This window comes from Astyanax mexicanus, chromosome 9 (genome assembly GCF_023375975.1).
Source record: "Astyanax mexicanus isolate ESR-SI-001 chromosome 9, AstMex3_surface, whole genome shotgun sequence".
In the NCBI taxonomy this organism is placed as follows: domain Eukaryota; kingdom Metazoa; phylum Chordata; class Actinopteri; order Characiformes; family Acestrorhamphidae; genus Astyanax; species Astyanax mexicanus.
In genome coordinates, this window is record NC_064416.1 from 3,680,798 (window position 1) to 3,707,405 (window position 26,608).

At 37.7% G+C, this 26,608-nt stretch overlaps 1 protein-coding gene across 1 annotated transcript in view; it reads right to left on the reverse strand.

Annotated features, from left to right (window-relative positions):
* pex16 (peroxisomal biogenesis factor 16) overlaps positions 1-21,329 on the reverse strand; it is a 41,603-nt gene extending 20,274 nt beyond the window's left edge. Inside the window, exons 1-3 of the mRNA XM_022665992.2 lie at positions 21,107-21,329; positions 18,645-18,680; positions 17,466-17,542 (exon numbers count right to left, since the gene is read on the reverse strand). Coding sequence (XP_022521713.1) covers positions 17,466-17,542; positions 18,645-18,680; positions 21,107-21,233 — 240 coding nt within the window. The 5' untranslated portion in view covers positions 21,234-21,329. The remainder of the gene's footprint in view (positions 1-17,465; positions 17,543-18,644; positions 18,681-21,106) is intronic.
* Between the last annotated feature and the right edge of the window lie 5,279 nt (positions 21,330-26,608).

The following is a 26,608-nucleotide window of genomic DNA, read 5'->3' on the forward strand; positions in this document are numbered from 1 at the left end:
TTGTATTTTTCAATTTAAGAACTGATGTTGTTTCACCAAATGCCGACTAGAGTGCAGAAAGACACCACATAAAACCTGCTGAACACTACAGCTCAATTTATCAATGCTTTTTACAACTAGTTTACTCACATCACTCATCTAGCATGGTTATTATGGTCATGCTAGTCAACCAGCTTGGTCCTTATTTTCATTCTGGTCAACTAGCTGGGTATTTTGGTCATGCTGGTCAACCAGCTGGGTCTTTATGTTCATGCTGGTCAATCAGCTGGGTCTTTATGGTCATAATGGTCACCCACCTTGGTTATCCAGTTTGGTGATGACGGTCAACCAGCAACAGGTTTTAAGCCTAACTGGCCTCCAGGGGCCTCTTTGCCTGTAACGCTCGAACCCCGTAAATCGCCGCTTGCGGCTATATTTAGGGGTTCGAGCACGTAGTGCTAGAAACCCTATTGTAATTGTTCTGATTATTATTATTATTATTATTATTATTATTATTATTATTAGGGGTTCGAGCACGTAGTGCTAGAAACCCTATTGTAATTGTTCCGATTATTATTCTTATTCTTTTTCTGCCATAGAAGTGATCGGGCAGAAGAAACCGTAAGGCCTACAGGGCTGAGACTTGGTCATATGGTAGTACTTCTCACCGCTACTCAGATTCAAAAGATGAGCCCGATCGGCCTCAAGGGGGCGCTATGGCGAAGGTCAATGCGTTAGGCCTCGTAACTCCCACGCCCTGATAGCTAGAGCAAAAATTCTTGCATTATATGATTCCTTGGTTAATGGCAAATCAAAAAGGTCAATAGAATAACTAAGCTCCGCCCACTTAGATTTTTTGCTATTTAGCATAATATGCAAAACATACTTTTGAGAACTTGTCCTAGGGTCATTGACCAATCCTGTCATATTTGGTGTCAAACAACTCAGCAGAGTCCCGTCCTCAATAATTATTAAAAAAATTGTGAAATTTGTAAACAATATGGCCGCCATATGCAAATTAATCTTACCGTGGCACACCCAAATTTACTCTAACAGCTGTAACTTTTGAATGCTTAAACCTACACTAATGCCACTTTAGACCTATGATGCCAACATGATTCTGAGGTAGCATGTCAATCTGTGTAGACATACGCCCCCAGGGGGCGGAGCCAAAGCTAAAAATCTGTTTCTCAGGAAGCGTACAAGCTATGAAGCTCTCCTTTGGCATGTATCATCTATGGCCTATGTCCTAATGTTTTACAGAAGGAAAATTTGATATGCAAATTTTTGCGATCGTTATTAGCCAATCAGATTCCAGCAAGCTTTTGACAGGCTAAACAATGACCAATCAGGACGATACTTATACCCTACATGTATCTCAGGGCCTTCTATCATCCATTAAAATATGGCGTTGATTGGCCTCAAGGGGGCGCTATAGCAGAAAATCAGTTATATCTAAAGGTACAAGTGGCCTAGGCTTGTTATTCTTTTTTAGTTGTATACTTTGCTGTACCCTTTACAACTTTGTAATTACATATGTTTACCAAAAATGCAAAGATTTTCATCAGTGGCCAAAAGAGTAAAAATTGCTCTTTTCGAACTTGTCTTTAAGTCGTTAATCAATCAAAACAAATTTGGTCTTGATGCAATCTTGAGACCCTGTAGGTAAATAATTATCAAAAAAATCTTGACATTTTAACTATTTGAGGCCCATAAACCTTGATCAAACATGTACATGAAAGCCTTTTCAGAGTTATTTGGCCAAAACTCTGTCAAAGTTTAAAACATGCCAAAACTGTTGAAGCTACTAATTAACAATGACATTTGAAGTACATGTGCCAAGTATGAGCCAAGTAAGTCTTCAGTAGGCTCTACAGTGAAAAAATAACTATTTTCAATTTATTCTATTTATCGCTATTTTCCAACCTAAATGGACAGAAGACAGGAACCTTTCACCCTATCAACACACAAATTTATACACATATATAGACTGATAATCTGATCTTGATTGCAAATTTTCAGCCAAATCGGACATGTTTTGCCTCTACAACGGCTGGAAAACTACAGCGATTTTGTAGGCCTCAAGCCTGTATTATCGCTTTTTTCAAATCTAAATGGACAGAAGTCAGGAACCTTTGACCATATTGACACAGAAATTGACATACATATATAGACTGATATTGTGATCCTGATTGCAAATTTTGAGCCAAATCAGATATTTTTTGCCTCTAATATGGCCAAAGCGCAACAGCCATTTTGTAGGCCATAAGCCTGTATTATCACTTTTTTCAAACCTAAATGGTCAGAAGTCAGGAACCTTTGACCCTATCAACACACAAATTTACATACATGTATATACAGACCACTTGATCATGAGTACCAATTTGGAGCCCAATCGGACTTTTCTTCTCTTTTTAATAAATAGAAACACACTGATAGGGAATGTTCTGTCTTTCTGATAGAGTGATAGATTTCCAGCAGGTTATATGTGGTCTCTTGCTGCGCTCTGGTGGTCATTTGGTGAAACAGCTACAGGTGAATTATTCTAAATTAAAGCTCTGCTGAACTTATTCAATCTTGCTTGTCTTGCTTAATTGAACATATTTATCCTTCTTGTTCATGCTGGTCAGCCGCCTGGGTCATTCTTGTTTATGCTCCACCCACTTAATTTTTTTTTTTATTTGCATAATATGCAAAACCTACTTTTGAGATCTTGTCCTTGGATCCTTGACCAATCATGACATGTTTGGTGTCAAACAGTTCAGCAGAGCTTACTCCTCAATAATTATTAAAAAAATCTTTACATTTATAAACAATATGGCCGCCATATGCAAATGAGTTCTACCATGGTGCAGTAAAATGTCTTTAACACTTATAACTTTTGAATGCTTAACCTGACACTAATACCACTTCAGTCCTTTGATCATTACATGATTCTCAGATACCCTGTCAGTTTAAGTAGACATACACCCCTACGGGGCGGGGCCAATGCTCGATAGCTGTTTCTCTAGAACCATACAAGCTATCAAGGTCATCCTAGCCAATTATCATCTATGGCCCATGCACTAATGGTACACCAAATGAAAATTTGATATGGACACTTTTGTGGTCACTATTAGCCAATCACATTCCAGCAAGCTTTTAACAGGCGGAATGTTAATCAGGTCAAAACTTATATACTATATACGGGTTATTTATATGCCCTTTTTATGCCTTGTGTTTTTTCAATTTAAGAACTGAATTTGTTTCACCAAATGCGCACTAGAGTGCAGTAAGACACCACATAAAACCTGATGAACACTACAGCTCAATTTATCAATGCTTTTCAACTAGTTTACTCACACCACTCATCTAGCATTGCCATTATGGTCTTTATGGTCACGCTGGTCACCCAGCTTGGTTATGCTGGCCATCCAGCTTGGTCATGCTGGCCATTCACATTGGTCATTATGGTCCTGCTGGTCATTCAGCTTTGTCCTCATAGTAATGGTGGTCTTCCAGCTTGTTCATACTGGCCAACCACCTTTGCCATGCTGGTCATCCAGTTTGGTCATTATGGTCTTCCAGCTTGGTCAATATGGTCAACAAGTTTGTCATCCAGATTAGTCATGCTGGTAATCTGGCTTGGTCTTCACGGTCATGCTGGTCATCCTCATCCAGTTTGGCGATGCCGGTCAACCGGCAACATGTTTTAAGCCTAACTGGCCTCCAGGGGTCTCTTTGCCTGTAACGCTCGAACCCCGTGAATCGCCGCTTGCGGCTATATTTATTATAGTTCTTATTCTTTTTCTGCCATAGAAGTGATTGGGCAGAAGAAACCGTAAGGCCTACAGGGCTGAGACTTGGTCATATGGTAGTACTTCTCACCGCTACTCAGATTCAAAAGATGAGCCCGATCGGCCTCAAGGGGGCGCTATGGCGAAGGTCAACGCGTTTGGCCCCGTAACTCCTACGCCCTGATAGCTAGAGCAAAAATTCTTGCATTATATGATTCCTTGGTTAATGGCAAATCAAAAAGGTCAATAGAACCACTAAGCTCCGCCCACTTAGATTTTTTGCTATTTAGCATAATATGCAAAACCTACTTTTGAGAACTTGTCCTAGGGTCATTGACCAATCCTGTCATTTTTGGTGTCAAACAACTCAGCAGAGTCCCAACTTCAATAATTATCGAAAAAATTGTGAAATTTGTAAACAATATGGCCGCCATATGCACATTAATCTTACCGTGGCACACCCAAATTTACTCTAACAGCTGTAACTTTTGAATGCTTAAACCTACACTAATGCCACTTTACAACTTTGATGCCAACATGATTCTGAGGTAGCCCGTCAATCTGTGTAGACATACGCCCCCAGGGGGCGGAGCCAAAGCTAAAAATCTGTTTCTCAGGAACCGTACAAGCTATGAAGCTCTCCTTTGACATGTATCATCTATGGCCTATGTCCTAATGTTTTACAGAAGGAAAATTTGATATGCAAATTTTTGCGATCGTTATTAGCCAATCAGTTTCCAGCAAGCTTTTGACATGCTAAACAATGACCAATCAGGACGATACTTATACCCTACATGTATCTCAGGGCCTTCTATCATCCATTAAAATATGGCGTTGATTGGCCTCAAGGGGGCGCTATAGCAGAAAATCAGTTATATCTAAAGGTACAAGTGGCCTAGGCTTGTTATTCTTTTTTAGTTGTATACTTTGCTGTAGCCTTTACAACTTTGTAATTACATGTGTTTACCAAAAATGCAAAGATTTTCATCAGTGGCCAAAAGAGTAAAAATTGCTCTTTTCGAACTTGTCTTTAAGTCCTTAATCAATCAAAACAAATTTGGTCTTGATGCAATCTTGAGACCCTGTAGGTAAATAATTATCAAAAAAATCTTGACATTTTAACTAATTGAGGCCCATAAACCTTGATCAAACATGTACGTGAAAGCCTTTTCAGAGTTATTTGGCCAAAACTCTGTCAAAGTTTAAAACATGCCAAAACTGTTGAAGCTACTAATTATCAATGACATTTGAAGCACATGTGCCAAGTATGAGCCAAATAAGTCGTCAGTAGGCTCTACAGTGAAACAATAACTATTTTCAATTTATTCTATTTATCGCTATTTTCCAACCTAAATGGACAGAAGACAGGAACCTTTCACCCTATCAACAGACAAATTTATACACATATATAGACTGATATTGTGATCTTGATTGCAAATTTTCAGCCAAATCGGACATGTTTTGCCTCTACAACGGCTGGAAAACTACAACGATTTTGTAGGCCTCAAGCCTGTATTATCGCTTTTTTCAAATCTAAATTGACAGAAGTCAGGAACCTTTGACCCTATTGACACAGAAATTGACATACATATATAGACTGATATTGTGATCTTGATTGCAAATTTTGAGCCAAATCAGATATTTTTTGCCTCTAATATGGCCAAAGAGCAACAGCCATTTTGTAGGCCATAAGCCTGTATTATCACTTTTTTCAAACCTAAATGGTCAGAAGTCAGGAACCTTTGACCCTATCAACACACAAATTTACATTCATGTATATACAGACCACTTGATCATGAGTACCAATTTGGAGCCCAATCGGACTTTTCTTCTCTTTTTAATAAATAGAAACACACTGATAGGGAATGTTCTGTCTTACTTATAGAGTGATAGATTTCCAGCAGGTTATATGTGGTCTCTTGCTGCGCTCTGGTGGTCATTTGGTGAAACAGTTACAGTTGAATTATTCTAAATTAAAGCTCTGCTGAACTTATTCAATCTTGCTTGTCTTGCTTAATTGAAGATCTTTATCCTTCTTGGTCATGCTAGTCAGCCGCCTGGGTCATTCTTGTTTATGCTCCACCCACTTAATTTTTTTTTTATTTGCATAATATGCAAAACTTACTTTTGAGATCTTGTCCTTGGCTCCTTGACCAATCATGACATGTTTGGTGTCAAACAGTTCAGCAGAGCTTACTCCTCAATAATTATTAAAAAAATCTTTACATTTATAAACAATATGGCCGCCATATGCAAATGAGTTCTACCATGGTGCAGTAAAATGTCTTTAACACATAACTTTTGAATGCTTAACCTGACACTAATACCACTTCAGTCCTTTGATCATTACATGATTCTCAGATACCCTGTCAGTTTAAGTAGACATACACCCCCAGGGGGCGGGGCCAATGCTCGATAGCTGTTTCTCTAGAACCATACAAGCTATCAAGGTCATCCTAGCCAATTATCATCTGTGGCCCATGCACTAATGGTACACCAAATGAAAATTTGATATGGACACTTTTGTGGTCACTATTAGCCAATCACATTCCAGCAAGCTTTTAACAGGCGGAATGTTAATCAGGTCAAAACTTATATACTATATACGGGTTATTTATATGCCCTTTTTATGCCTTGTGTTTTTTCAATTTAAGAACTGAATTTGTTTCACCAAATGCCCACTAGAGTGCAGTAAGACACCACATAAAACCTGATGAACACTACAGCTCAATTTATCAATGCTTTTCAACTAGTTTACTCACACCACTCATCTAGCATTGCCATTATGGTCTTTATGGTCACGCTGGTCACCCAGCTTGGTTATCCAGTTTGGTGATGACGGTCAACCAGCAACAGGTTTTAAGCCTAACTGGCCTCCAGGGGCCTCTTTGCCTGTGACGCTCGAACCCCGTAAATCGCCGCTTGCGGCTATATTTATTATTATTATTATTATTATAGTTCTTATTCTTTTTCTGCCATAGAAGTGATCGGGCAGAAGAAACCGTAAGGCCTACAGGGCTGAGACTTGGTCATATGGTAGTACTTCTCACCGCTACTCAGATTCAAAAGATGAGCCCGATCGGCCTCAAGGGGGCGCTATGGCGAAGGTCAACGCGTTTGGCCCCGTAACTCCTACGCCCTGATAGCTAGAGCAAAAGTTCTTGCATTATATGATTCCTTGGTTAATGGCAAATCAAAAAGGTTAATAGAACCACTAAGCTCCGCCCACTTAGATTTTTTGCTATTTAGCATAATATGCAAAACCTACTTTTGAGAACTTGTCCTAGGGTCATTGACCAATCCTGTCATATTTGGTGTCAAACAACTCAGCAGAGTCCGAACCTCAATAATTATCAAAAAAAAATTTGAAATTTGCAAACAGTATGGCCGCATATGCAAATTAATCTTACCTTGGCAAACCCAAATTTACTCTAACAGCTGTAACTTTTGAATGCTTAAACCTACACTAATGCCACTTTAAACCTATGATGCCAACATGATTCTGAGGTAGCCCGTCAATCTGTGTAGACATACGCCCCCAGGGGGCGGAGCCAAAGCTAAAAATCTGTTTCTCAGGAACCGTACAAGCTACGAAGCTCTCCTTTGGCATGTATCATCTATGGCCTATGCCCTAATGTTTTACAGAAGGAAAATTTGATATGCAAATTTTTGCGATCGCTATTAGCCAATCAGTTTCCAGCCAGCTTTTGACAGGCTAAACAATGACCAATCAGGACGATACTTATACCCTACATGTATATGAGGGCCTTCTATCATCCATTAAAATATGGCGTTCATTGGCCTCAAGGGGGCGCTATAGCAGAAAATCAGTTATATCTAAAGGTACAAGTGGCCTAGGCTTGTAATTCTTTTTTAGTTGTATACTTTGCTGTAGCCTTTACAACTTCCTAATTGCATGTGTTTACCAAAAATGCAAAGATTTTCTTCAGTGGCCAAAAGAGTAAAAATTGCTCTTTTCGAACTTGTCTTTAAGTCCTTAATCAATCAAAACAATTTTGGTCTTGATGCAATCTTGAGACCCCGTAGGTAAATAATTATCAAAAAAATCTTGACATTTTAACTATTTGAGGCCCATAAACCTTGATCAAACATGTACGTGAAAGCCTTTTCAGAGTTATTTGGCCAAAACTCTGTCAAAGTTTAAAACATGCCAAAACTGTTGAAGCTACTAATTAACAATGACATTTGAAGCACATGTGCCATGTATGAGCCAAATAAGTCTTCAGTAGGCTCTACAGTGAAAAAATAACTATTTTCAATTTATTCCATTTATCGCTATTTTCCAACCTAAATGGACAGAAGACATGAACCTTTCACCCTATCAACACACAAATTTATACACATATATAGACTGATAATCTGATCTTGATTGCAAATTTTCAGCCAAATCGGACATGTTTTGCCTCTACAACGGCTGGAAAACTACAGCGATTTTGTAGGCCTCAAGCCTGTATTATCGCTTTTTTCAAATCTAAATTGACAGAAGTCAGGAACCTTTGACCCTATTGACACAGAAATTGACATACATATATAGACTGATATTGTGATCATGATTGCAAATTTTGAGCCAAATCAGATATTTTTTGCCTCTAATATGGCCAAAGAGCAACAGCCATTTTGTAGGCCATAAGCCTGTATTATCACTTTTTTCAAACCTAAATGGTCAGAAGTAAGGAACATTTGACCCTATCAACACACAAATTTACATACATGTATATACAGACCAGTTGATCATGAGTACCAATTTGGAGCCCAATCGGACTTTTCCTCTCTTTGTAATAAATAGAAACACACTGATAGGGAATGTTCTGTCTTACTTATAGAGTGATAGATTTCCAGCAGGTTATATGTGGTCTCTTGCTGCGCTCTGGTGGTCATTTGGTGAAACAGTTACATTTGAATTATTCTAAATTAAAGCTCTGCTGAACTTATTCAATCTTGCTTGTCTTGCTTAATTGAACATATTTATCCTTCTTGGTCATGCTACTCAGCCACCTGGGTCATTCTTGTTTATGCTCCACACACTTAATTTTTTTTTAAATTTGCATAATATGCAAAACCTACTTTTGAGATCTTGTCCTTGGATCCTTGACCAATCATGACATGTTTGGTGTCAAACAGTTCAGCAGAGCTTACTCCTCAATAATTATTAAAAAAACCTTTACATTTATAAACAATATGGCCGCCATATGCAAATGAGTTCTACCATGGTGTAGTAAAATGTCTTTAACACTTATAACTTTTGAATGCTTAACCTGACACTAATACCACTTCAGTCCTTTGATCATTACATGATTCTCAGATACCCTGTCAGTTTAAGTAGACATACACTCCCAGGGGGCGGGGCCAATGCTCGATAGCTGTTTCTCTAGAACCATACAAGCTATCAAGGTCATCCTAGCCAATTATCATCTATGGCCCATGCACTAATGGTACACCAAATGAAAATTTGATATGGACACTTTTGTGGTCACTATTAGCCAATCACATTCCAGCAAGCTTTTAACAGGCGGAATGTTAATCAGGTCAAAACTTATATACTATATACGGGTTATTTATATGCCCTTTTTATGCCTTGTGTTTTTTCAATTTAAGAACTGAATTTGTTTCACCAAATGCGCACTAGAGTGCAGTAAGACACCACATAAAACCTGATGAACACTACAGCTCAATTTATCAAAGCTTTTCAACTAGTTTACTCACACCACTCATCTAGCATTGCCATTATGGTCTTTATGGTCACGCTGGTCACCCAGCTTGGTTATGCTGGCCATCCAGCTTGGTCATGCTGGCCATTCACATTGGTCATTATGGTCCTGCTGGTCATTCAGCTTTGTCCTCATAGTATTGGTGGTCTTCCAGCTTGGTCATACTGGCCAACCACCTTTGCCATGCTGGTCATCCAGTTTGGTCATTATGGTCTTCCAGCTTGGTCAATATGGTCAACAAGTTTGTCATCCAGATTAGTCATGCTGGTAATCTAGCTTGGTCTTCACGGTCATGCTGGTCATCCTCATCCAGTTTGACGATGCCGGTCAACCGGCAACATGTTTTAAGCCTAACTGGCCTCCAGGGGTCTCTTTGCCTGTAACGCTCGAACCCCGTAAATCGCCGCTTGCGGCTATATTTATTATTAGGGGTTCGAGCACGTAGTGCTAGAAACCCTATTGTAATTGTTCTGATTATTATTATTATTATTATTATTATTATTATTATTATTATAGTTCTTATTCTTTTTCTGCCATAGAAGTGATTGGGCAGAAGAAACCGTAAGGCCTACAGGGCTGAGACTTGGTCATATGGTAGTACTTCTCACCGCTACTCAGATTCAAAAGATGAGCCCGATCGGCCTCAAGGGGGCGCTATGGCGAAGGTCAACGCGTTTGGCCTCGTAACTCCTACGCCCTGATAGCTAGAGCAAAAATTCTTGCATTATATGATTCCTTGGTTAATGGCAAATCAAAAAGGTCAATAGAACCACTAAGCTCCGCCCACTTAGATTTTTTGCTATTTAGCATAATATGCAAAACCTACTTTTGAGAACTTGTCCTAGGGTCATTGACCAATCCTGTCATATTTGGTGTCAAACAACTCAGCAGAGTCCCAACCTCAATAATTATCGAAAAAATTGTGAAATTTGTAAACAATATGGCCGCCATATGCAAATTAATCTTACCGTGGCACACCCAAATTTACTCTAACAGCTGTAACTTTTGAATGCTTAAACCTACACTAATGCCACTTTACAACTTTGATGCCAACATAATTCTTAGGTAGCCCCTCAATCTGTGTAGACATACGCCCCCAGGGGGCGGAGCCAAAGCTAAAAATCTGTTTCTCAGGAACCGTACAAGCTATGAAGCTCTCCTTTGGCATGTATCATCTATGGCCTATGTCCTAATGTTTTACAGAAGGAAAATTTGATATGCAAATTTTTGCAATCGTTATTAGCCAATTAGATTCCAGCAAGCTTTTGACAGGCTAAACAATGACCAATCAGGACGATACTTATACCCTACATGTATCTCAGGGCCTTCTATCATCCATTAAAATATGGCGTTGATTGGCCTCAAGGGGGCGCTATAGCAGAAAATCAGTTATATCTAAAGGTACAAGTGGCCTAGGCTTGTTATTCTTTTTTAGTTGTATACTTTGCTGTAGCCTTTACAACTTTGTAATTACATGTATTTACCAAAAATGCAAAAATTTTCATCAGTGGCCAAAAGAGTAAAAATTGCTCTTTTCGAACTTGTCTTTAAGTCCTTAATCAATCAAAACAAATTTGGTCTTGATGCAATCTTGAGAGCCTGTAGGTAAATAATTATCAAAAAAATCTTGACATTTTAACTATTTGAGGCCCATAAACCTTGATCAAACATGTACGTGAAAGCCTTTTCAGAGTTATTTGGCCAAAACTCTGTCAAAGTTTAAAACATGCCAAAACTGTTGAAGCTACTAATTAAGAATGACATTTGAAGTACATGTGCCAAGTATGAGCCAAATAAGTCTTCAGTAGGCTCTACAGTGAAAAAATAACTATTTTCAATTTATTCTATTTATCGCTATTTTCCAACCTAAATGGACAGAAGACAGGAACCTTTCACCCTATCAACACACAAATTTATACACATATATAGACTGATAATCTGATCTTGATTGCAAATTTTCAGCCAAATCGGACATGTTTTCCCTCTACAACGGCTGGAAAACTACAGCGATTTTGTAGGCCTCAAGCCTGTATTATCGCTTTTTTCAAATCTAAATGGACAGAAGTCAGGAACCTTTGACCCTATTGACACAGAAATTGACATACATATATAGACTGATATTGTGATCCTGATTGCAAATTTTGAGCCAAATCAGATATTTTTTGCCTCTAATATGGCCAAAGAGCAACAGCCATTTTGTAGGCCATAAGCCTGTATTATCACTTTTTTCAAACCTAAATGGTCAGAAGTCAGGAACCTTTGACCCTATCAACACACAAATTTACATACATGTATATACGGACCACTTGATCATGAGTACCAATTTGGAGCCCAATCGGACTTTTCTTCTCTTTTTAATAAATAGAAACACACTGATAGGGAATGTTCTGTCTTTCTGATAGAGTGATAGATTTCCAGCAGGTTATATGTGGTCTCTTGCTGCGCTCTGGTGGTCATTTGGTGAAACAGCTACAGGTGAATTATTCTAAATTAAAGCTCTGCTGAACTTATTCAATCTTGCTTGTCTTGCTTAATTGAACATATTTATCCTTCTTGTTCATGCTGGTCAGCCGCCTGGGTCATTCTTGTTTATGCTCCACCCACTTATTTTTTTTTTAAATTTGCATAATATGCCAAACCTACTTTTGAGATCTTGTCCTTGGATCCTTGACCAATCATGACATGTTTGGTGTCAAACAGTTCAGCAGAGCTTACTCCTCAATAATTATTAGAAAAATCTTTACATTTATAAACAATATGGCCGCCATATGCAAATGAGTTCTACCATGGTGCAGTAAAATGTCTTTAACACTTATAACTTTTGAATGCTTAACCTGACACTAATACCACTTCAGTCCTTTGATCATTACATGATTCTCAGATACCCTGTCAGTTTAAGTAGACATACACCCCCAGGGGGCGGGGCCAATGCTCGATAGCTGTTTCTCTAGAACCATACAATCTATCAAGGTCATCCTAGCCAATTATCATCTATGGCCCATGCACTAATGGTACACCAAATGAAAATTTGATATGGACACTTTTGTGGTCACTATTAGCCAATCACATTCCAGCAAGCTTTTAACAGGCGGAATGTTAATCAGGTCAAAACTTATATACTATATACGGGTTATTTATATGCCCTTTTTATGCCTTGTGTTTTTTCAATTTAAGAACTGAATTTGTTTCACCAAATGCGCACTAGAGTGCAGTAAGACACCACATAAAACCTGATGAACACTACAGCTCAATTTATCAATGCTTTTCAACTAGTTTACTCACACCACTCATCTAGCATTGCCATTATGGTCTTTATGGTCACGCTGGTCACCCAGCTTGGTTATGCTGGCCATCCAGCTTGGTCATGCTGGCCATTCACATTGGTCATTATGGTCCTGCTGGTCATTCAGCTTTGTCCTCATAGTAATGGTGGTCTTCCAGCTTGGTCATACTGGCCAACCACCTTTGCCATGCTGGTCATCCAGTTTGGTCATTATGGTCTTCCAGCTTGGTCAATATGGTCAACAAGTTTGTCATCCAGATTAGTCATGCTGGTAATCTAGCTTGGTCTTCACGGTCATGCTGGTCATCCTCATCCAGTTTGGCGATGCCGGTCAACCGGCAACATGTTTTAAGCCTAACTGGCCTCCAGGGGTCTCTTTGCCTGTAACGCTCGAACCCCGTAAATCGCCGCTTGCGGCTATATTTATTATTATTATTATTCTTTTTCTCCTGTAAAAACAGTTGTGCAGCCTAAACCGTAAGTCATAGAGAAATGAAACTTGGTAGGTAGATGTAGGATCAGTGCATCTCGGTGGACAACAAAAATGGCACCGATTGGTCAAGTGGTGGCGCTATAAACAAGGAAATTCATTTTTCACAATTTTCTCAATAACTCAAAAACCATAAGACCTACATTCAAAATTCTTTTTTTGATGGATTCCTTGGGTCAATACCAACAACTTTCCAATTTGGACCATGCACTTCCGTCTATATAGATTTTGTGCTAATTTGCATAATATGCAAAACCTACTTTTGCAAACTAGTCCTAGGAATTTTGACCAATCCTGGCATGTTTGGTATCAAAACACTCGTGAGAGCATGCGCTTCAATATTCATTAAGAAAAAGTTGAAATATGTAAACAATATGGCCGCCATATGCAAATTAGTCCTTCCGGATATATGCCCCATTCACTTCAAGAGGTAAATTTGGAGCACTGTTTCTCAGCAACCGTGCAACCTAGCAAGTTGAAACTTTGCATGCAGAATCTATCATACAGCCTCTAAAGGATGTTCAAAGGGCAACTTAATCAATCAACATGGCTGAACACCATCAGCCAATCAGCATTCAGCAGACATTTTGGCAGGCTGAATGTTGCCCAATCTGGATGATATTTGGCAGTTATGTTCAGGTGGAGACACTGTAGTGACCTGCAAAGTGCTGAAACAATCCGCCCACTGGGGGGCGCTGTTCCAAAAAAACGAGTATATGTCAATCATGCTGTACTATTTTGACATCTAATTATTTTTGCCATATTTAGTACAGTGGCTCTGACAAATTTCTCAATACAACTATGTTTAAAAAGTGCTTTGTTCATTCATAATTGCTAATTGTTTGAAAATAGCTATATTGAAACTACTCTCTGGATATTTGGCCTATCACCTCCATTTCAGTCTTGCTGCACACTGTAGAGTCTCTAGGTAAATGTTCATTAAAAACATTTGTGAAAATTTCACATACAATACTCTCCAGGCATCAAGCAATCTGTGCGTCCTTGGAATTTCTAACCTAAATTGCTGTAACTCTGCAGTATTTGCTGTAATCTCACAATGTTAAAGACCTCTGTACAATATCACTCTGATGAAGCGCCATTTAATACAGAACTAGATTAAGAATAACTTGACATTACATGTCATATCAGAACATTCACTCCTTTGTGCCTCTTCTCAACATTAATAACAGGTGAAAGACTTTTGATCATTTTAAATGTGACAGAATGTCTCCAATTGTGTTAGACCTTCTTACACATCACCATCCTATGCTCTAGTAGGCACCATTGTGCTAGTTGGTGCTTGATGAAGCGCCATTTAATTCAGAACTAGATTTATAATAACTTCGTAATTACATGTCATATCAGAACATTCACTCCTTTGTGTTAATTTAAACTTGTTTGGTCAAACATTTCAGCTTGTTCTGCAAAGGTTCAAAGGTCAATCTGAATACCACTTTGTGAACATTCTGGTTGAAGCCACCTGATCAATACCAATAACATGTAGACACCTTTTGACTAGTTCTAACGCACTTAATGAATATCCTACAAAGTTCACTAGATTTACATGTGAATTTAAGCACTGATCAGGTTGAAAGGCCTCTGCTCAACATTAATAACAGGTGAAAAACTTGATAATTTCTAAATGTGACAGGGCATCTCCAATCATATTAGACCTTCTTACACATCACCATTCAATGCTCCAGTAGGCACCATTGTGCAAGTTGGTGCTTGAACCCGATGATTGCCGCTTGCGGCTATATTTATTTGTATTTACCTTTTCCTGACCTGTTTCTCTGTCCTTTACTCTGCACTGCTGTAACATGGTAAATTTCCCCATTGTGGGATTAATAAAGGATTATCTTATCTTATCTTATCTTATTGTCTGTCTGTGTATAAGTATATTTATATATATGTCTATCTTCTCGTCTGTCTGTCTATATATGTGTGTCTGTCTATGTTTCTACCTTTTTGTCCAACTGTCTGTTTACATGTCTATCTGTCTGCATGTCTAGCTATCTTCTTGTCTGTCTGTCTTTATGTATATTTTTGTCTTCATGTCTATATGTCTAACTTTTTTTCTACCCGTCCATCTATACGTCTATCTGTCTAGTTATCTTTTGGTCTGTCTGTCTATATGTATATCTTTTTGTCTGTCTGCCTATGTCTAACTTTTTGTCCAACTATCTGTCTATATGTCTATCTGTGTACATGTCTAGATATCATTTTGTCTGTCTGTCTATATGTATATATTTTTGTCTATATGATTATCTATTTGTCTGTCTTTCTGTCTATCTATCTATTTGTCTGTCTCTATGTCTGTCTTTTTGCCTAACTGGAAATCTCAATGATTAGGAACGCACTAAATATTTAACAATTCAAATTATTTTGCTGAAAACAGCCAAAAAAGGACCTTCAATTTTCGCCTTTACTCCAAACAAGTGTTTTTCTTCAGCTTAATAGATTAGGTTGCCAAATAACCCTTTTTCACACTTGCATGTGAGTGCAGAAGGAAATAGCGTAACACTGATATTCAGAGACTGACGACACTGTGGGAAAGGTCTAGATCTACAGCCCTAATCTATCAACAGTGCGTCTGACAGGACTCTGTATGTTTTTACCCGACCTAATAAACACATTTATTTAATCACAAAAACAACAGCACGCTTCATATACTGAACAGGAAGTGATGCATCAGTGGAGCTCTTGTTTTTCCACCAGTGATTTGTCTCTCCAGTCAGGGACAGACGCTTCCTTTCAAACCCCTTTACCAGCGTTATACCTGTCTCCATGCCAACCCCACACAGCGCCACCACATCCAATCAGCAGCTTACATAACGCACTGACTACCAGAGATATATAGACAAATGAGAGACAGACAGACAGAGAGAAAGAGAGGGAAGGATACCCTCTCTTCCTCTGTGCGTTTCTTACTCTCTCCATCTCTCCCTCTGTGTGTATCTCTCTCTGAGTCTCTTTCTATCTCCCTCCTTCTGAGTCTCTCTTTCTCTTCCTCTGAGTCTGTCTTTCTCTCTTCCTCTGTGTGTGTCTCTCTCTCTCTCTCTCTCTCTCTCTCTTTCTCCCTCTGTGTGTGAGTCTCTCTCTCTTCCTCTATGTCTTTCTCTCTCTATCTCTCCCTTAGTTTCTTTCTAATTTCTCTTTTTCTCCGAGGTTCTCTCTCTCTTTCTATCTCCCTCCCTCAGAGTCTCTCCTTTTCCTCCTACAGATTCTCTCTTCCTCCCTGTGAGTCTCTCTCTTCCTCCCTTTGAGTATCTCTCTGCCTCTGTGAGTCTCTCTCTTTCTCTAAGTCTCCCTCTCTTCCTGTGTTTGTCTCACTCTCTCTTCCTCAATCTTACTCTCTTCCTCTTTGTGTGTCTCTCTATCTCTCTCTGAGTCTTTCTCTCTTCTTCAGTGTCTCTCTTTTCCTCTCAGAGTCTCTCTCTTCCTCCCTTTGAGTATCTCTCTGCCTCTGTGAGTCTCTCTCTTTCTCCAAGTCTCCCTCTCTTCCTGTGTTTGTCTCTCTCTCTCTTCCTCAATCTTACTCTCTTCCTCTTTGTGTGTCTCTCTATCTCTCTCTCTTTCTTTCTACCTTCCTCTAACTCTCTCTCTCCTTCTCTGAGGCTTTACTTTTTGTGTGTTTCTCAGTTCAATTCAATTAAATTCAATAAGCTTTATTAGCATAAAATAAAATATCAATAATTATAATTATATAATAATAATCGCTTTCTCTGAGGTGGGGGTCCTCAGGACTTTAAAGGTCTTATTTTGAGGTGTGTTATCCACTTTCTCTCAGGCATTGTGCCCCTCTCCCAGAGCAATTCATAATTTTTCTATTTGTGAAAAATGTTTAAATTTGGAATTAAATCTTTAAATCTGTTTATAAAAAAGGTGTTTCTTTAAATTTTTCACACTGAAGAAGTTTTGACCTCACCTGTCATTCAGTTTCTCTTTTTCTCTCTCTGAATCTCTTCCTCGCTCTCTGTGTCTGTCTGTCTCTCTCCCTCTCCGAGTCTCTCTCTCACTCCGAGTCTCTCTCTCTCTCTCTCTCAGTCTGAATGTTGAGGTGAAGGTTAAGCTACTGAATGGAGGAGAGTATAGAGATTTACAGATAGAGATCAGGGGATTGAGTCAGTGCTGCAGAGAGTCTGTCTGTACATGTGATAGAGGGATGAAGACGGACTGAGAGAGAAATGTCAAACAAGAATATTTACCACCGGCAGAGTCCTGGAGAGCCCCTTTCTCAGAATCCCATCGTTTAACAACACCAACAGGTTAGACGCTGAATACACTGTAAAAACCACAACAAACAGTGAATTGATAAGAATATAAACCTTTTTTAATATTTGTATTTTTTTTTCGACATAATAAATGAATAGTGAAGTGATTCAGATTATGAAGGAACACATAAGGAATCATGTAGTAACTTAAAAACAGTGTTAAACAAACTAAAATACTCTGTGGAGAAGCTTTTAAATGCTCTTATCTGGGGAGCTGTTAACTTGCTGTTGCTTGTTTCTGAGGCTGGTAACTCTGATAAACTTATCCTGTCCAACAGAGGAAACTCTTGCTCTTTTTTACCTGGGGCAATCCTGATGAGTGCCAGTTCCATCATCATAACATTTTTGATTGTCATTGCAACTGCACCTTCACTGACCTTCATTTTTATTTTTATTTTTTAAGTATTTTTTTCCTTTACTTAGTTGAGTAGTTCTTGCAATAATATGGATTAGTGTATAAAGCTACATTCATTTTCATATTTATATTTGATCTGTGGCTGGTTTTGTTTGAAACCCACTGTAGCAATCTGGCAACCCTGTTAACATTGTGCTGCTAACATGCTACACAGGCAAACTAACATAAAACAAAACATAAACATAAACAATTAAAAGTAAATACAGTAAATTGCAAAGCAAATACAAATTTGATGCTTTTATCAATATCGCTGGTTCAAATCCCGGTCATGCTGCTTGCCATCAGCTGCCGGAGCCCTGAGAAAGAGCACAATTGGTCTTGCTCTTTCTCTGGGTGGGTACAGGAGATGGCACTCTTTCCCCTCATCACTTCTAGGGTGATGTGGATCAGCACAAGGCTGCGTCTGTGAGCTGATGTATCAAAACCGCGCTGTGATGCTACTTAGCAATGCTACAGCATCAGCAGCAGTTCAAAAAGAGGCGGAGTCTGACTTCACATGTATCGGAGGAGGCATGTGCTAGTCTTCACCCTCCTGGTTTTGGGGCATCACTTCACTAGTGATGTGGGATATACAGCTAACTAGCAACTGGAACCCTTCTGCTCCCCGTCCCCGCAGTTCAGCACACATGCAGCTGCAGTTCTGATATAAAGATTAATAATTAATAATGCTTTAATTCTAATAAGCAGATCAATCTTACCCAACTCTGAGAGCTCATGGCAGTCTGAAAAGCGACCTGCGGAAAGAAAACAAAATAAAGTTTATTTTTCCTGTTGTTTCTGTTGTGAGGCATTAATTCATTCTATCCAATCACAGACAGTTTATAAATTACAACTAAACAACATAAAGCACAATGTGTGTTGTAGATTTCAAAAGTCAAACGTTTAAATGCAGTCGGTACGAATATACTACAATCCCCATGATGCAGTGCACACTTGTGAAAATGCTGTAAATTAATACAACAAATAACATAAAATAAACACAATGAGCAAAAATTATTTAGATTATGTATTTACTGAATTAGTTCAATCAGATTTTTAAAGAACCACTAAAACCCTAAAGCATATTTTTTCATTAATAGCTGAAATGTGTTTCTTTAAAGTAATAGAACATACCAGTCCTGCTTAAAGTTTTATAAATGCTTTTATTGCGGTAATTTCTGCCTCTGCAGCGCCCTCTCAGGTTCCACTGTGCTATAGTCAAGCATGGTGTTTCTGTGTACTTTGGTAGGCAGGAACATCACAATATGCAAATCAGTTAATCAGAGGCACACTGCTGCTGCTGCAGCTCAGCCAATCAGCTCTCCCTCCTGCCCCGCCTCTAAACCCATACATCACCCAGATGAGCTGAGGGTAACTAAATCAGGGGTTTAGATCACCTTTATTACCCACTGTATAGCTGTCTATTCTAGGAATGCACCCTTGTCGGGGTACTGTATAGTATAACTTTAATTTATAAAAAGAATAAAATAAAAATCTGATTAAATTAATGAATTTTAAACTAGTGTGGCCAGCATTGCTTGGTCCTTTTCTGGCATACAATAAATATTCCTGCAAGTACGAGTTTGAAATTACAGCCAAAAAGGCCTATTTATTTTTTATTTTTATCATCATTGTTTATCTGTCTGTCTTCACTGACCCCTTGTATATAATGATTTTTTTTTATACAGTACCAAGCTGATCTTATAAGAAGATCTTGCTGCTCCCGTTCTGAGTTTAGCACTGCTTTCTGTAATAAATACACTAATAACACAGTACTGTACTTTTACTTTCAGTACTTCAGTGCTACATTTTACTATATACTACGTTCATAATATTTAAGTACAAATAATGTTAAACACTTTAATACTTCTGCTTAAGTGTGGAGCTTAAAGAACACTTCACCTTTTACTTAATTCACTTTTTTTAATAGCGCTCTTAAAAGTACTTTTACTCAAGTCTGGATCTCTAGTATTTTATTCATGTCTGGTCATAACAGTGCATTCCCTTTTTCATCATGAGAGCTTTTTAAACGCAAAGCTTTTTGAACATTTGTATATACAATATTTTACAACAAGTCCAGCGCCAAGTAAATAAGTGCAACTAATGGTTCCAAGCATAGACTGTATGGTTCCAAGATATTACGTCACTATGACTGATATAGTATGACCTTCAAGTGGAGATATTACATAAAAATAAGAGAAAATAAATACAGATTCTGGATTAGTCATACTGAGTCATTGTTTCCAGATCAATAAATCATAATTAAATGTTGAGATATTGGTTCAAAATGTTGGATTATTGCTGCTGGTAACAGAAAGCGAAAGTAACAAATAAACACCTGGAGAAATAATGAGCTTGGAAAGGTGAACATGGGGCTGTGTCTCAAATAGCATTATGCTCCCTTCATAGGGCAAAACATAAAATGCGTTAATTTCTTTTAATGTTGTTGATGAGTATCTCAGAAAATTAAAATATTATATAAGAGCAATTGGTACTTTTGGCAGTGTGCTAAGTACTGCTGGAAAATGAAATCCACATCTCCATGAAAGTTTCCACAATCAGTGATGGTTTGGAGAGACATGTCATCTGCTGGTGTTGATCCACTGTGTTTTATTATCAAGTCTAAAGTCAGTGCAGTTTTGTTTTCCCGCAAAATCTTACAGCACTTCATGCTTCCCTCTGACGCTGATAACTTTTATGGAGATGCAGATTTCATTTTCCAGCAGGACTTGGCACACTGCCCACACTGCCAAAAAAAGTACCAATGAGTCTTATATAATATTCTAATTTTCTGAGACAATGATTTTTGGGGTTTTCATTGGCTTTATAAATGAGTTTCACATTTTTTAAAAACTGAATTACTAAAATAAAGTAACTTTTTAAAATAATATTCTAATTTTCTGAGATGCACTAGTACATATAACTTATAGAAGCTCTGCTGGACTACAGATGCTCCCTACCTAGGGAGCTAGGAGCCATTTGAGACGTACCCTTTAGGCTAGCTACCCGAATTTCTCCAAAACAGCTTCAGATTTCTGCAGTTTTCAGGTGTTAAATAAGTGTTTTAATGGATAAATAGATGAATTAATTCCTCTATTATCCTCCGGAGCAGTGCTGAGTGGATTAAACCGGGTTTAAAGGTGTATTTTGGGTGTTTTGTGGCAGTATGTCCCGCTGTTACCTGCTATCAGGTAGGACAGGGTCCGCACGGCGCTCTCCAGCTGCGAGGCGGCGCCCGGGTTCCGAGTCACATAGTCCCGGTACCGCTCGAACAGAGCCGCCAGCTTATCCAGGCGGATTCGGGACATTTCTGCAGTTTATAAAACCCCTAAATCCCGCAAAATACAGCCCAAAACAGCCCAGCGCCCCGCACCAGCCCCGCACTTCCTGTTCACACACCAACCGCGTCCGGGTGATTCGGTTTAAAGGAGCCGATTCACTAAAACCACAGAGTCGAACCGGATCCTAATGAATCCTCATATATAAACTTTATTAGGCTTAAAATATCTAATTTATTGTATATTTATAGTATATAGTATATTTATATAGATTTTAATAGCAAACAACGTTGAAAAAAAAGTTTTTTTTGGTATTGTATTACAACTTTCCAAGTAAAAAAAGTAGATTAAAATATACTAAGCATTATGATGCTATAGTGCACTAAAGTGTTCTTGTAGCCACATTATTATTAATCAGTATATTTAAAGAGTGTTAAAATGGAACAACTTTTTTGTACTTATTATACTTTAATTACAGTATAAAAATAGTACAAAAGTCTTACTTAAATTGTGCTAAGTGTACTTAACTGTAATTTTTTAAAACTATTTTAAATATACTTAAGTAACATTTAAACATATAAACTACTTCATGTATGTTACCCCATATTTTAAATATGCTTACAGTAAATTATAATACATTTATGTATTATGTATTTTAATACACTGTACTACAGTTTTTAGAATGTTACAAATGTACTTAACATTTTTTATTTGGCATATAAATGTTATTTAACATTTTAACTGTTATATTAATGTAATATATATATATATATATATATATATATATATATATATATATATATATATATATATATATATATATTATAATTATATATATTATTATATATTATATATATTATATTATATATTTTTTAAATTATATATAAATTTATATAAATTTACTAATGTAGTAATTTAATCTATTTCTAAAAAGTTACATGATACATTGTACTTTAAGTGAACTACTGTAACGGTTGTTTTTACGATGCTTTGCTAAAAAAGTATATTTAGAAATAATATTTTAGAATTTTATTGAATTACACTTATTAAACATCAATTCTTAGTGCATTTCTAATATACCTGGTGTATAATAAATAGTGATACAGTTAGTAATATTCATTAAATGTATTATAATTTCACTGTAAGCATATTTAAAATATGGGGTAACATACATGAAGTAGTTTATATGTTTAAATGTTACTTAAGTACATTTTAGTACAGTTAAGTACACTTAGCACAATTTAAGTAAGACTTTTGTACTATTAAAGTATATAATTTTTTTTTTTTCCATTTTATCACTCTTTAAATATACTGATTAATAATAATGTGGCTACAAGAACACTTTAGTGCACTATAGCATCATAATGCTTAATATACTTTAATCTACTTTTATTCACTAGGCTGAAGCTGCTCACCAGAGGCTCTGAGAGTGACTGTATTTGAATGCTGGAGAGAATCTGGAGAGTTCAGTGGATTTCCACTTTAATCTGGAGCTTTTATCAGTGCTCTCTGTGACCCACATAATCTGATTTAGCATCCTGTTGTTTGGTGACCCCATTACCCTGCTGTGAACCTGTCCGATCTAATCCAACATCAGATCCAGTTTAAGAATTTGATCATCTAATCCAGCAGCAGAGCCTGAAGAGAGACAACCAGATAAGATCCAAACCAGCAAACAGAGACATCTTCAGTCTTATAGAGACGACACTGATGATGATGTTGATAAAAGAGTAGGGGTCAATGTCTAAATAAATTGTGTTTTTTTATTATTTAAAAATAATTTTCTCAGTCAGATTTATGAGGTAGAGTCTCCTGGAATTCAGGCTTTCAGTTAACAGCTGTGCTGAACTCATCAAGAGTTAATTACTTGAGTTTCTTGTCTCTTAATAAAGTGTTTGAGAGCATCAGGTGTAAAGTAGTGAAGAGGTAGAGTTACAGGTATACAGTGAATAGTGAATATTTAAGTAATGTTCGAATCCAGATTATGAGAAGCAACAACTACTCAACTAAATAATGAAAAAATGAAGGTGAGTCAATCCAAAAAGAAGAATTTCAAGAATTTTCAACTGCAATCACAAAAAGACCATCAAAAATGTTATAATGATGATCTCTGTTTGTCTCTATTTGACTCTTCTCTATACTATTATATTCTCTTCTTTCTTATTCTGTTCTCGTCTCTCTCATTGTGTTCTCTTCTCAGCTCATTTTGTCTCTTCTCTTTCTGTATCATCTTTCCTTCTATTATTTTATCTTTCAGCTCTCTTGTAGTCAAGTCTTATATTTTCTTCTGTTTTTGTCTGTTAATTTCTCAAATGTCCTCTTCTCGCAAATTCAGGAAAATCACATTTCCATCAAATGCCAATTTTCACTAAAATCACTTAATCCAACCTGTGCATAAAAAGTAGTGGAAGCTGGAATAATAATATAAATTGAGAACAAACTCTTATGAATGTGATAAATAGTCAAAATAATGAAAAATGGGTCTCCAAGCTCAGGAGATTGCTGGTTTGAATCCTGTTCATGCAGCTTGCCATCAGCTGCCGGAGCCCCGAGAGACAATTGGTCTTGCTCTCTTTGGGTGGGTACAGTAGATGGCGTACCCATCTCTTTCCCCTCATCACTCCTAGGGTGATGTGGATCAGCACAAGGCTGCGTCTGTGAGCTGATGTATCAGAACCGAGTCGCTGCGCTTTCCTCCAAGCGTTAGTGCTGTGATGCTACTCGGCAATGCTATAGCATCAGCAGCAGTTCAAAAAGGTGTGTGCTAGTCTTCACCCTAGTCTTCACTAATGAGTGGGTTGGGTAATAAAAATAAAAAAACGCATCCTTCATTCTTTTAAAAAACGAGCCTTTTCAAAATCAAGCTTTTTAAAAAAGCCCCATCAGCGCCTCGCTTCCTCCTGTAAATATGTCCCGCGTGCTGCAGCTGCAGGATGGATGGTGAGTGTGGGCTAAGCTCTCTCCCTGAAGAAGACTAAAGTGGTCAAGAATCTGATTTTGTCACTTAAACACTTTGCGGCGCTGCGCCGGGGGCTCCTCCCCTCAGAGCGGCGGCGAGGCTACAGTCTGCAGATTTCAGAGTGACGGATGACGCCGCTGATCTAACACAGCAGTTTGATGACAACCCAGTCCCAGCAGTGCTGTCTTTACGCTCATCCATCAGACAACAGTGATCATCCTGACAGCGTGAAGTTTCACTTCTCTCTCAGCTCGTCTCTACTGCTCACTTTTCTCCTTCCTTCACTTCTGAGTTTCATTTCTAACGTCTCTGCTAATCTCGACACTTCTCTTTTTTATATGGTCTCTTGTCAGCTTTGTTGCTCTTTTCTCATTTTGTCTCTTATCTTATCTCATCTCTTCTCGTTTTGTATCTTCCTATCTAATCTCTTCTCATTTTGTCTTGTCTTATCTCTTTCTTTTCTCGTTTCTTCTAATCTCAACTCTTCTAATATGTTCTCTTGTCATTTCTGTTCTTTTTTATTTGCCTCTTCCCTTCTCTTCTCACCTTGTCTCTTCTAATATGGTTCTAATATTGTCTTGTCTCTCTCATTTATCATTGTTTTTTATCTTTCTTCTCATCTGGTCTCTTCTAATCTTGAATCTTCTAATATGGTCTTTTGTCATCTTGGTTCTTCTCCATTTTCCTTGTCTCGTCTCTTCTCTTTTCATTTTGTCTCTTATCTTTTCTCATCTCTTCTCTTTTCTTCTCGCCTTGTATCTTCCAGCGCCTCGGTTCTTGTCTCTTCTCATTTTGTCTTGTCTTATCTCTCTTATTTCTCGTTTCTCATCTTGTTTCTTCTAATCTTGACTCTTCTAATATGTCATCTCTGTTCTCTATTTCTCGTCTCTTCTCTTCTCACCTTGTATCTTCTCATTTTGTCTAAGCTTATCTTTTTATCTCTGCTCTTCTTTTCTCTTTCCAGCCCATTCTGTCTATTCTCCTCACTCCTTATGTTGTTTCTTTTTTCTCTTCTCATTTTGTCTCTTCTAATATGTCTTGTCTTATCTCTCTCTATTTTCTAGTTTCTCATCTTGTTTCTTCTAATCTCAACTCTTCTAATATGGTCTCTTGTCATCTCTGTTCTTCTTTATTTGCCTCTTCCCTTCTCTTCTCATCTTGTATCTTCTCATTCTGTCTAATCTCTTCACTTCTGTTTCTTTTATCTCTTCTCACCTTGTCTCTTCTAATATGGTTCTAATATTGTCTTGTCTCTCTCATTTATCATTGTTTCTTATCTTTCTTCTCAACTGGTCTCTTCTAATCTTGAATCTTCTAATCTTCTCCTCTTTTGTCATCTTGGTTCTTCTCCATTTTCCTTGTCCCGTCTCTTCTCTTTTCATTTTGTCTCTTATCTTTTCTCATCTCTTCTCTTTTCTTCTTGCCTTGTATCTTCCAGCGCCTCGGTTCTCGGTTCTTGTCTCTTCTCATTTTGTCTTGTCTTATCTCTCTCTTTTCTCGTTTCTCATCTTGTTTCTTCTAATCTTGACTCTTCTAATATGTCATCTCTGTTCTCTATTTCTCGTCTCTTCTCTTCTCACCTTGTATCTTCTCATTTTGTCTAAGCTTATCTTTTTATCTCTGCTCTTCTTTTCTCTTTCCAGCCCATTCTGTCTATTCTCCTTACTCATTATGTTGTTTCTTTTATCTCTTCTCATCTTGTCTCTTCTAATATGGTCTCTTGTCATCTCTATTCTTCTTTATTTGCCTCTTCCCTTCTCTTCTCATCTTGTATCTTCTCATTCTGTCTAATCTCTTCACTTCTGTTTCTTTTATCTCTTCTCACATGGTTCTAATATTGTCTTGTCTCTCTCATTTTTCATTGTTTCTTATCTTTCTTCTCATCTGGTCTCTTCTAATCTTGAATCTTTTAATATGGTCTTTTGTCATCTTGGTTCTTCTCCATTTTCCTTGTCTCGTTTTTTCTCTTTTCATTTTGTCTCTTATCTTTTCTCATCTCTTCTCTTTTCTTCTTGCCTTGTATCTTCCAGCGCCTCGGTTCTCGGTTCTTGTCTCTTCTCATTGTGTCTTGTCTTATCTCTCTTATTTCTCGTTTCTCATCTTGTTTCTTCTAATCTTGACTCGTCTAATATGGTCTTTTGTCATCTCTGTTCTCTATTTCTCGTCTCTTCTTTTCTCACCTTGTATCTTCTCATTTTATCTCTGCTCTTCTTTTCTCTTTCCAGCCCATTCTGTCTATTCTCCTCACATCGTATGTTGTTTCTTTTATCTCTTCTCATCTTGTCTCTTCTAATATGGTCTCTTGTCATATCAGTTCTTCTTTATTTGTCCCTTCCCTTCTCTTCCCTTCCCTTCTCATTTTGTCAAAATGTTACTTCTATGTTTTCCTCATCTCTTCTCTTCTCATCTTGTATTTTCTCATTTTGTCAAATATTATCTTCTTAAT